Raw genomic sequence first — 12,371 nt, forward strand, 5'->3', positions numbered from 1 at the left:
AAGGATTTAAAATGTATGTAAAAAATGAGTTTTGAGGCAGGGCGCGGTGACTCATGCCTGTAATCCCAGCACTCTGGGAGGCTGAGGCGGGTGGATCACGAGGTCAGGGGATCAAGACCATCCTGGCCAATATGGTGAAACCCCATCTCTACTAAAAATACAAAAATTAGCTGGGCATGGTGGTGGGAGCCTGTAATCCCAGCTACTCAGGAGGCTGAGGCAGGAGAATGGCTTGAACCCAGGAGGCAGAGGTTGCAGTGAGTCAAGATCACGTCGCTGTACTCCAGCTTGGTGACAGAGTAACACTGTGTCTCAAAAAAAAAAGAGTTTTGCCGGGCACGGTGGCTCACACCTGTAATCTCAGCACTTTGGGAGGCCAAGGTGGGAAGATCACGAGGTCAGGAGATCGAGACACCCTGGCTAACACGGTGAAACCCCATCTCTACTAAAAATACAAAATATTAGCCTGTAGTCCCAGCTACTCAGGAGGCTGAGGCAGGAGAATGGCTTGAACCCAGGAGGTGGAGCTTGCAGTGAGCCAAGATCGCACTACTGCACTCCACTCTGGGCGACAGAGCAAGACTCTGTCTCAAAAAACGAAAACAAACAAACAAAAAAGAGTTTTACTCCAACTGTTGTTGGAGCAAAAATGTAGTAAACATGTTTCTAGCATTATTGGGCACTGGTAAAAATATCTAACTTAAATTGTAATAAGTTGCAAGGATACATGTTGTAATCTCTAGGGCAGGAATGGGCACACTGTTTTAGAAAGGGATAGTTAATAAAGATTTTAGGGGCTGGGCACGGTGGCTCATGCCTGTAATCCTAGCACTTTGGGAGGCTAGGGCAGGTAGATCATGAGGTCAAGAGATCAAGACCATCCTGGCCAACAAGGTGAAACCCTGTCTCTACTAAAAATACAAAAATTAGCGGGGTGTGGTGGCACATGCCTGTAGTCCCAGCTACTTGGGAGGCTGAGGCAGGAGAATCGCTTGAACCCAGGAGGCAGAGGTTGCAGTGAGCCAAGATCACGCCACTGCACTCCAGCATGGGTGACAAAGTGAGACTCCCTCTCAAAAAAAAAAAAAAAAAAAAAAAAAGAAAGAAAGAAAAAGAAAAAAAATACTTTAGGCTTTCTGGTCCACATATGCTCTCTACTGCATATTCATCATCTTTTTTCACAATCCTTAAACGATGTAAAAACCATTCTTAGCTCATAAGTCATACAAAAACAAGGTATGGGCCAAATCCCTGCTGTAATAATAAAAGAAGGTCCAACTAAAAAGTTAATCATGCAGATAAAATGAAATAACAGGCCAGGCCCAGTGGCTCATGCTTGTAATCTTAGTACTTTGAGAGGCTGAGGCAGGTGGATCACGAGATCAGGAGTTCGAGATCAGCCTGGCCAACATAGTGAAACCCCATGTCTACTAAAAATACAAAAAAATTAGCCGGGTGTGGTGGCGGGCGCCTGTAATCCCAGCTACTTTGGAGGCTTAGGCAAAGAGTCGCTTGAACCTGGGAGGCAGAGGTTGTAGTGAGCCTAGATTGCGCCACTGCACTCCAGCCAGGGAACAGGCGAGACTCTGTCTCAAAAAAAAAAAAAAAATAATAATAATAATAATAATAATAATTAATCAAAAAATGTATTTATTTTATTCTTTTTTTTTTTCCCAGAGACAAGGTGTTGCTTTGTCACCCAGTTTGGAGTGTGATGGTGTGATCATGGCTCACTGCAGCCTTAAACTCCTGGGCTCAAGCAATCATTCTGCCTTGGCTTCCTGAGTACCTGGGACTACAGGGGCGTGCCTGGCTAATTTATTATTTTATTGTGGAGACAGGGTCTTGCTATGTGGCCCAGCCTTGTCTCAAACTCCCAGGCTCAAATGATCCTCCTGTCTCAGCCTCCCAATGTGCTGGGATTACAGGCATGAGCCACAGCACCTGGCCCTCAAAAAATTTATATTGTGGCTAGGTGCAGTGGCTCACACCTGTAATCCCAGTGCTTTGGGAGGCTGAGATGGGTGGATCACCTGAGGTCAGAAGTTCGAAACCAGCCTGGCCAACATGGTGAAACCCCATCTCTACTTAAAAATATAAAAATTACCTAGGCATGGTGGCAGGCGCCTATAATCCCAGCTACTCAGGAGGCTGAGGCAGGAGAATCGCTTGAACCCCGGAGGGGGAGATTGCAATGAGCCGAGATCGAGCCATTGCTCTCCTCCAGCCTGGGTGACAAGAGCGAAACTCTGTCTCAAAAAAAAAAAAAAAAAAAATATATATATATATATATATATATATATATATATATAGTAAGCATTTCTGCATTCATTAAATATATCAAAAAACTAAGCCAGGCACAGTGGATCTCACCTATAATCCCAGCACTTTGGGAGGCCAAGGCAGGAAGACTGCTTGAACCCAGGGGTTTGAGACCTGCCTGGGCAATACAGGGAGGCCTCGTCTCTGCAAGCAATTTTAAAACTAGCCGAGTGTTGTGGCATGCACCTGTGCTCCCAGCTACTTGGGAGGCTGAGGTGGGAGAACTGCTTGAGCCCAGGCCCACACCACTGCAGTCTGGCCTGGGCGACAGATCGAGAACTTGTCTCAAAAAAAAGACAAAACAAAGAAAAAGATGCTGGGAAATGTGAACCAAATGCTCTGTGAAAGGACAGTAATTCCATCTGGTAATGCCTCTCCTTGGAAACTGGGCTATTAGGAAAGGAGTAAATCCAACAGGTGCAGGAGCAGCTTCCTGGTTGTCACCAGGCACATGGGCTTTGGAGTTTGAAATATCTGGGTACTAATAATTCCTGCTCAGTTACTAACTGTGTGATATTGGACAACTTCTTATTCTTCTATCCTTAGTTTTCTCATCTGCAAAACAAGGAGAATATTTACCATACACTATGACTAGTGGGACTGACACATCATAGTTCAATAAACATAGTTGCATACCTCTGAGGCGCAAGTGAAAAAAGGCAGGAAAGTAGACACTCACCTTCTCTGCAAAGGTGAAAATCTTTCTCTGATCAACGCCTCCAAATTGGGCATCTACTTTTAAATACTCTTCATCCAAAGCCTGTGGAAAGAAACACATGAACATAAACATCTACTTTATTTTTTTGAGACAGAATCTCACTCTGTTGCCCAGGCTGGAGTGCTGTGGCATGATCTCGGCTCACTGCCACCTCTGCTTCCCAGGTTCAAGTGAGTCTCCTGCCTTAGCCTCCTGAATAGTTGGGATTACAGGCATGCACCACTACGCCCAGCTAATTTTTTGTACTTTTAGTAGAGACGGGGTTTTGCCATGTTGTCCAGGCTGGCCTTAAACTCCTGAGCTCAGGTGATCCACCCGCCTTGGCCTCCCAAAGTGCAGGGATTATAGGCAAGAGCCACCGTGTCCGGCCTAAACATCTACTTTATTTCTTCTATATAGGTCTGAGAAATCAGAAACTTTAGGAAATTACTAGATTTTTCAGAAGGTAAAGCCAAGAAGAAAATAAAACAGCAGTCAGCCTCCCTCTTGGCCTCAAAAGCTGCAAAGACAGTTGCTGAGTGCTTGTGGTTAACATTACTCCATGTGGATGTCATGGGATAAAAAAATAAGAGTAGTCTCTGCCCTCAGGATATGCAGAATCCTGCAGGGAGGGAGAGAAGGAAACAAACCGTAGTCATGCCAAAAGCATCCTACTGATAAGGTGGCCTCTGACAAATGACATATAAGTAGCATAAAGAAGTCCTGTGAGAATTCGGGAAAAAGGTAAGACTGAACTAGAAAATAGTGACTGTCTGGGTGCGATGGCTCACGTCTGTAATCCCAGCACTTTGGGAGGCTGAGGCGGAAAGATCACTTGAGCCCAGGTGTCTCTACAAAAACAAAAACAAACAAACAAACAAACAAAAATTAGCCAAGTGTGATGGCATGCATCTACAGTCCCAGCTACTCAGGAGGCTGAGGTAGGAGGATCACCTAAGCCCAGAGAGGTCGTGGCTGCAGTGAGCCATGATTGTGCCACTGCATCCCAACCTGGGAGACAGAAGGAGACCCTGCCTCAAAAAATAAAATAAAATAAATAAATAAAACAGTGACTGTCACTTATGACACGCCAGGCCTGCTGCCAGCTCTGTGGATGGTGAGATAAATCAGACCAAGACTCTCCCTTCAAGAAGCCCAATTATCCAGCTGGGGAGAGACATGTAACAGATCATTTCAACTCAGTGTGCTAAGGGCTAACCTAGATGTTCATATAAGGAACAGTGTTGACATAAAAGAAGAAATTATCTCTATCTAGTTAGATGGGTGTGGGGAAGGCTTCCTAGTATCAGATTGTGGGCTAAGCTTGATTTTGAAGAACATATAGATGTTTTTCACCATGCAGAGGAAACAGAATGTGAGAAGGCACAGAGGTGTGAAGTGTTTAGGGAAATTCTGAGTGATTCAGTCTGCAAAAGTACAAACTTCAAGGGAGGTGGGAAGTAGTGACTGATGAGGTTAGAAAAGTAGGTAAGGACCATGAAATGTCATGCTAGAGTGCCTAGTGTTATCTTAACCAGTGAAAGGTTTTAAGGAGAGGAGAAATATGACCAGCATTGTAGGAAGATGGCAACAGTAACAAGGCAGGGTAGACTTGAGACCCATGGGTCGGAGACAAAGTGAATGGCTCAAAGGCTATTGTGAAAGTCTAAAGTGAGAAATATTGGTGAACAAAAGACAATGAGGACGCAGAGCAAGAATGAATTTAAGATATTTTGAAAAAGTAGAATTGATAAAATTTAGTGCATGATTGGCTGAAGGGAAGAGGAAGAAAAGGCTGAACAAGCAGGAATAATCTAGAACAGCATTATCCAACACAATCTTCTGTAGTGATGAATATGTTATATGTCTGTGCTGTCCAATATAGTAGCTAACCAAGAACTTGATTTATAGCCAATGTGACTAGAGAATAAAAATTTCCATTTTATTTAATTTTAATAGCCACTAGCCACATATGACTAGGACTACAGGCTACCGCATTAGACAGTACAGACCTAGTTCTTTCTTTCCTTTTTCCCTCCCTCCCTGCTTTCTTTCTTTCTTTCTTTTCTTTTCTTTCAAGAGACGGAGTCTCACACATACAGAATAAGAGAGAGATGGAGTCTTGCTATATTGCCTAGGCTGGTCTTGAACTCCTGGCCTCAAGTGATCCTCACTCCTCAGCCTCCCAAGTACTTGGGATTATAGGCATAAACCATGGCACCCAGTCAACAGTGCAGAACTAGCATGTCTCCGGGTTTTCTTTTTTTTTGAGACGGAGTCTTGCTCTGTCGCCCAGGCTGGAGTGCAGTGGCCAGATCTCAGCTCACTGCAACCTCTGCCTCCCGGGTTCACGCCATTCTCCCGCCTCAGCCTCCTGAGTAGCTGGGACCACAGGCGCCTGCCACCTCGCCCGGCTAATTTTTTGTATTTTTTTTTTTTTTTTTTGAGACGGAGTCTCGCTCTGTCGCCCAGGCTGGAGTGCAGTGGCGAGCTATCGGCTCACTGCAAGCTCCGCCTCCCGGGTTTACACCATTCTCCTGCCTCAGCCTCCCGAGTAGCTGGGACTACAGGCGCCCGCCATCTCGCCCAGCTATTTTTTTTTTTGTATTTTTTAGTAGAGACGGGGTTTCACCATGTAGACCAGGATGGTCTCGATCTCCTGACCTCGTGATCCACCCGTCTCGGCCTCCCAAAGTGCTGGGATTACAGGCTTGAGCCACGGCGCCCGGCCTAATTTTTTGTATTTTTAGTAGAGACGGGGTTTCACTGTGTTAGCCAGGATGGTCTCGATCTCCTGACCTTGTGATCCGCCCGTCTCGGCCTCCCAAAGTGCTGGGATTACAGGCTTGAGCCACCGCGCCTGGCCTTTTTTTTTTTTTTTTTTTTTTTTTTAAATAGGGTCTCACTCTGTCACCCAGGCTGGAGGGCAGTGGTGTGATCTCGGCTCACTGCAACCTTGACCTCCTGGGTTCAAGCAATTCTCCCACCTCAGCTTCACAAGTAGCTGGGACTACAAGGACATGTCACCACACCTGGCTAATTTTTGTATTATTTGGTAGAGATGGGGTTTCACCATATTGGTCAGGCTGGTCTTGAACTCCCCACCTCAAGTGATCCGCCTGTCTTGGCCTCCCAAAAGTGTTGGGATTACAGGCGCCAGCCACTGCACCCAGCTCCAGGTTTAACCTTGGAAAACGTCTCTTTAAGGTGACAAGGGAAATTTTTATTTTCTCATATCAAACATTATAGAGGGCTAGATGTATTGGCTCATGCCTGCAATTTCAGCACTTTGGGAGACTAAGGCAGGAGGATCACTTGAGGCCAGGAGTTCAAGACCAGCCTAGGCAACATAGTGAGACCCTGTCGCTACAAAAATTTTAAGAAAATTATACAGATATACAAAGAAAAAGTTAAGTCTATCCATATTTTCATCTTGCCTTCACAAGGTAACCAGTATCAACAGCTTGGTTTGTATTTTTCTTTTTTTTTTTTTTTTTGAGATGGAGTTTCGCAGTGTCTGTCACCCAGGCTGGAGTGCAGTAGTGCGATCTTGCCTCACTGCAAGCTCTGCCTCCTGGGTTCACACCATTCTCCTGCCTCAGCCTCCCGAGTAGCTGGGACTACAGGCACCCGCCACCACGCCCAGCTGATTTTTTGTATTTTTAGTAGAGACAGGGTTTCACCGTGTTAGCCAGTATGGTCTCGATCTCCTGACCTCGTGATCCGCCTGCCTCGGCCTCTCAAAGTGCTGGGATTACAGGCATGAGCCACTGTGCCGGTCTGGTTTGTATTTTTCTATCCTTTTCCTTGCTCATACAAATATACGTGCACACAAAGGAAACAGAAGGATGTTTCTTTTAAACAAAACGTGTTTGTTTTGTTTAACAGAAAATAGGATCATGCTCAAATTTATTTTCACATATCACTCTGAAGTTTATTTCCTTTATTAAGATGATAAAAAGGATTATGATTAACATAAAGATGTATGAGATGAACAATGTCTTAAAGGACAGACAGGTAGCGAAGGAATTACAATGCAAGAAGTAAAAGAGCATCCCAGGAAGCAGGGGAGGAATAGGAGAGACACACAGGAAAGTCTATAGATTGGAGAAGGAACAGCAAATGCATGTATTTAACTGGTGCCAGGAGAGAGGTTTGTGTACAGTACAGGCATACCTCAGAGACACTCTGGGTTCAGTTCCAGACAGCCACAATAAAGTGAGTCACTTGGATTTTTTTGTTTCCCAATGCATATAAAAGTTGTGGTTACACTATACCGTAGTCTATTCAAAGTGTGTAATAGCGTTATGTCTACAAAAACGTACATACTTTAATTTGGTTAAGGTATGGCCCAAAATGCTAACCATCATCTGAGCCTTCAGCAAGTCATAATCTTGCTGGTGAAGGTCTTTCCTCCATGTCTGATAGCTGCTGGCTGATCAGGGTGGTGGCTGCTGAAGGCTGCAGTGGCTGTGGCAATTCCTTAAAATAAGACAACAATGAAGTCTGCCACATCAATTGACTCTTCCTTTCATGAAAGCTTTATCTGGTGCAGGTGATGCTGTTTGATAGCGTTCTGTCCACAATAGAACTTCTTTCAATACTGGAGTCCATCCTCTCAAACCCTGCTGCTGCTTTATCAACTAAGTTTATGTAATATTCAAAATTCTTTGTTGCCATTTCAACAATGTTCGCAGAATCCTCACCAGTAGTTTCCATTTCAAGAAACCACTTTCTTTGCTCATCCATAAGAAGCAATTCCTCATCTGTTCAAAATTTATCATGAGATTGCAGCAATTCAGTCACATCTTCAGGCTCCACTCCTAATTGTAGTTCTCTTGTTATTTCTACTCCATCTACAGTGACTTCCCTCACTGAAGTCTTGAACCCCTCAAAGTCGTCCATGACAGTTACCATCCACTTCTTCCAAACTCCTGTTAATATGGATATTTTTACTTCCTCCCATGAATCGCGGATATTCTTAATAACACCTAGAATGCTGGATCCTTTTCAGAGGTTTTCAGTTTACTTTGCCCAGATCCATCACAGGAATCACTATCTATGGCAGCTATAGCCTTTTGAAACGTATTTCTTAAATAGTAGGACTTGAAAGTCGAAATCACTCCTTGATCCATGGGCTATAGAATGGATGTTATGTTAGCAGGCATGAAAATAACATTCAACTCCTGAACATCTCAAGCTCTACAGAAGCTCTCCATCAGAGCGCTTAGGTGACCAGGTGCACTGTCAGTGAGCAGTAATGTTTTGAAAAGAATCCTTTTTTCTGAGGAGTAGGTCTCAAAAGTGGGCTTAAAATTCTTAGTAAATCATACTGTTAACAGATGTGCTACTATCCAGACTTTGTTGTTCCAATTATAAAGCACAGGCAGAGTAGACTTAGCATAATTCTTTTTTGAGATGGAGTCTCACTCTGTTACCCAGGCTGGAGTGCAGTGGTGTGATCTCGGCTCACTGCAACCTCCACCTCCCGGTTTAAGTGATTCTCCTGCCTCAGCCTCCTGACTATAGCTGGGACTACAGACGCGTGCCACAATGCCTGGCTAATTTTTTTTGTTTTTTGAGACGGAGTCTTGCATTGTCCCCCGGGTTGGAGTGAATGGCGCAATCTTGGCTCACTGAGACCTCTGCCTCCCGGGTTCAAGCAATTGTCCTGCCTCAGCCTCCCGAGTAGCTGGGACTACAGGTGTGTGCCACCACACCCAGCTGATTTTTATATTTTTAGTAGAGACGCAGTTTCACTATGATAGCCAGGCTAGTCTCGAACTCATGACCTTGTGATTCGTCTGCCTCAGCCTCCCAAAGTGCTGAGTTACAGGTGTGAGCCGCCACGCCTGGCCTAATTTTTTTTTTTTTTTTTTTTTTTTTTTTTTTTTTTGAGACGGAGTCTCGCTCTATCGCCCGGGCTGGAGTGCAGTGGCCGGATCTCAGCTCACTGCAAGCTCCGCCTCCCGGGTTTACGCCATTCTCCTGCCTCAGCCTCCCAAGTAGCTGGGACTACAGGCGCCCGCCACCTCGCCCGGCTAGTTTTTTTTTGTATTTTTTTAGTAGAGACGGGGTTTCACCATGTTGGCCAGGCTGGTCTTGAACTCCTGGCCTCAAGTGATCTGCTCACCTCGACCTCCCAAAGTGCTGGGATTATAGGCATGAGCCACCATGCCCGGCCTGTATAGCATAATTCTTAAAGGCACTAGGATTTTTGGAATGTAAATGAGCATTGGCTTCAACTTCAAGTCATCAGCTGTATTAACTTCTAACAAGAGATTCAACCTGTCCTTTGAAGATCCGAAGCCAGGAATCAAGTTCTCTCTAGCTACGAAAGTCCTAGTTGGCATCTTCTTCCGATAAAAGGCTATTTCATCTACCTTGAAAATCCATCGTGTAGTGTAGCCACCTTCATCAATGATCTTATCTAGATCTTCTGGGTAACTTGCTGCAACTTCTACATCAGCGCTTGCTGCTTCACCTTGCACTTTTACATTATAAAGATGGCTTTTTTCCCTTTAAACATTATGAACCAATCTCTGCTAGCTTCAAACTTTTCTTGTGCATCTTCCTGACTTCTCTCAGCCTTCATAAAACTGAAGACAATTAAGACCTTTCTCTGGAGTAGGCTTTAGCTTAAGGTAATATTATGGCTGGTTTGCTCTTCCATCCAGACTATTACAATTTTCTCCATATCAGCATAAGTGAAACTTATGTCTGTTTCACTTCCTATTTTTCAGATGTTCACTGGAGTAGCACTTTGAATTTCCTTCAAGAATTTTCCCTTTGGATTCACAACTTGGCTATTTGGTGCAAAAGGCCCAGCTTTCTGCCTGCGTCGGCTTTTGACATTCCTTCCTCACTAAGCTTAATCATTTCTAGGTGTAGATTTAAAGTGAGCGATGTGCGGCTGGGTGCGGTAGCTCAAGCCTATAATCCCAGCACTGCGGTAGGCCAAGGTGGGTAGATCACAAGGTCAGGAGTTCAAGACCAGCCTGGCCAAGATGGTGAAACCCCCGTCTCTACTAAAAATACAGAAAAATCAGCTGGGCGTGGTAGCAGGCACCTGTAATGCCAGCTACTCGGGAGGCTGAGGCAGAGAATTGCTTGAACCCGGGAGGCGGAGGCTGCAGTGAGCCAAGATCGCGCCACTGCACTCCAGCCTGGGTGACAGAGCGAGACTCTGTCTCAAAAATAAATAAATAAATAAATAAATGAATAAATAAATAAATAAATAAATAAAGTGAGAGATGTGTGACTCTCCCTTACACTTCAACACTTAGAGGCCATTGTAGGGTTATTGATTAGCCTTATTTCAATATTGTCCTGTTTCAGGAAATAAGGAGGCCAGGAGAGTGGCGAAATGACTGGGTGGTAGAGGAGGCAGAACACACACAATATTTGTTAAGTTCGTTGTCTCATATGGGCACAGTTTGTGGTGCCCCAAAACAATTACAATATTAACATCAAAGGTCACAGATCGCATATAACCATGCAGATATGATAATAATGAAAAAGCTTGAAATATCGTGAGAACTACCAAAATGTGGCACAGAGACACGAAGTGAGCACATGCTGTTGGAAAAATGGTGCTGGTGGACTTGCCGGACACAGGGTTGCCACACACCTTCAATTTGTAAAAAACACACTCTCTGCGTAGTGCAGTAAAGCAAAGCGCAATGAGATATGCCTGTCATCAAACCAGAGCAGAAAAGGTCACCGGGCCATTCCATCCCACTTAATTAAGTACCTGCAGTCCGGGGTACAAGAGGCCACTCAGCAAAGGGTGCTCCACTTGCTTTACCACCTCAGCTCCAGCCTTCTTGGAATCGTGCTGTGTGACCACGGAGGAGAGTCTGTACACATCCAGTGTGTACTCTCTGAAGAGGAAAGGAAGAGGGGACAGCTGTAAACCTGGGCCTAGGCCTCGGTTTCCTAGGGCAATCTAAAGCACATTAATTTATTTCCCTAACCTTAGTGTAACCAGGGATCTCAGTTTTAAAAATATATTTTAATCACCAACTTTCTTCTTCTTCTTTCCCTCCCTTCTGGCAATGCATGCTTATGTAATTATGTTCTTGCTTAAGAAATTCCAGAGAGGAGGGTGAGGGTTCAAAAACTACCTATTGGGTATTGTGCTGATTACCTGGGTGACAAAATTGTCTGTACACCAAACTCCTGTCACATGTAATTTACCCAAATCTGCACATGCAACCCTTGAATCTAAAATAAAAGTTGGAAAAAAAGAAAGAGATTCCAGAAGCTAATCTTGAAACAAACTAGGCATGGAGCCCAGACTGCAGAATGCTCCTGCTCAGAGGGAGTCTGGAACAATTAGTCCATCACCATCAGTCTGAAGTCAAGATAACAGCAACCATACCTCCTGACAGGCAATTATGCAAGACAGCCATCAGAACAAAGACACACAGACCCTGCATTCTCACCACTCCTGCATGTCTCCCATACCAAGCCTCCCTTTAAAAATACTATGGTAAAATTTAGAATTTAAGATGGTACTTTAGTACACTAGTTCACCATCTTCTCAGTTTGTTGGTTCTCTGATTAAACCTGCTTTTCCTCCCACCAACCCTTGTATCTTGTGTCTGGCTTTCAAGTGTCCGGGCAGCCAAACCTGAGTCCAGTTACTTTAGGACATTCAAACAGAGCACTGGCTGGTAGCTTCTAAAATGGGACGGACTTATCCTCTTAACTAAAATACTACTTTATTTCTTTCTTTATTTATTTAGAGAGACAGAGTCTCGCTCTGTCGCCCAGACTGGAGTGCAGTGGCATGATCTGGGCTCACTGCAAGCTCCGCCTCCCAGGTTCACACCATTCTCCTGCCTCAGCCTCCTGAGTGGCTGGGACTACAGGCGCCCGCCACCATGCCCGGCTAATTTTTTGTGTGTTTTTAGTAGACACGGAGTTTCATTGTGTTAGCCAGGATGGTGTCAATCTCCTGATCTCGTGATCCACCCGTCTTGGTCTCCCAAAGTGCTGGGATTACGGGTGTGAGCCACCGCGCCCGGCCAATATTAATTTATTTTTATGTTTTTCCTTTTATCTTTTTTTTTTTTGAGACAGGGTCTCACTCTGTTGTTGGGCTGGAACACAGTGGTGTGATCAGAGCTCACTGCAGCCTCAATCTCCCTGGGCTTAGGTGATCCTCCCATCTCAGCCTCCAGAGGAACTAGAACTACAGACATGTGCCACCACACATGGCTAATTTTTCTATTTTTTGTAGAGACGTGGTTCCCCCACATTGCCCAGGCTGGTCTGGAACTGCTGGGCTCCAGCAATCTACCCACCCCAGCCTGCCAAAGTGCTGGGATTACAGGTATGAGCCACA

General features: G+C 44.8%; 1 protein-coding gene across 1 annotated transcript in view; it reads right to left on the reverse strand.

Annotated features, from left to right (window-relative positions):
• The window catches only part of YARS1 (tyrosyl-tRNA synthetase 1), a 45,481-nt gene that overhangs the window by 21,300 nt on the left and 11,810 nt on the right, over nt 1–12,371 (reverse strand). The window contains exons 4-5 of the mRNA XM_010354221.1: nt 10,773–10,902; nt 3,002–3,082 (exon numbers count right to left, since the gene is read on the reverse strand). Coding sequence (XP_010352523.1) covers nt 3,002–3,082; nt 10,773–10,902 — 211 coding nt within the window. The remainder of the gene's footprint in view (nt 1–3,001; nt 3,083–10,772; nt 10,903–12,371) is intronic.

The sequence above is a fragment of the Rhinopithecus roxellana genome, chromosome 12 (genome assembly GCF_007565055.1).
Source record: "Rhinopithecus roxellana isolate Shanxi Qingling chromosome 12, ASM756505v1, whole genome shotgun sequence".
Classification (NCBI taxonomy): Eukaryota; Metazoa; Chordata; class Mammalia; order Primates; family Cercopithecidae; genus Rhinopithecus; species Rhinopithecus roxellana.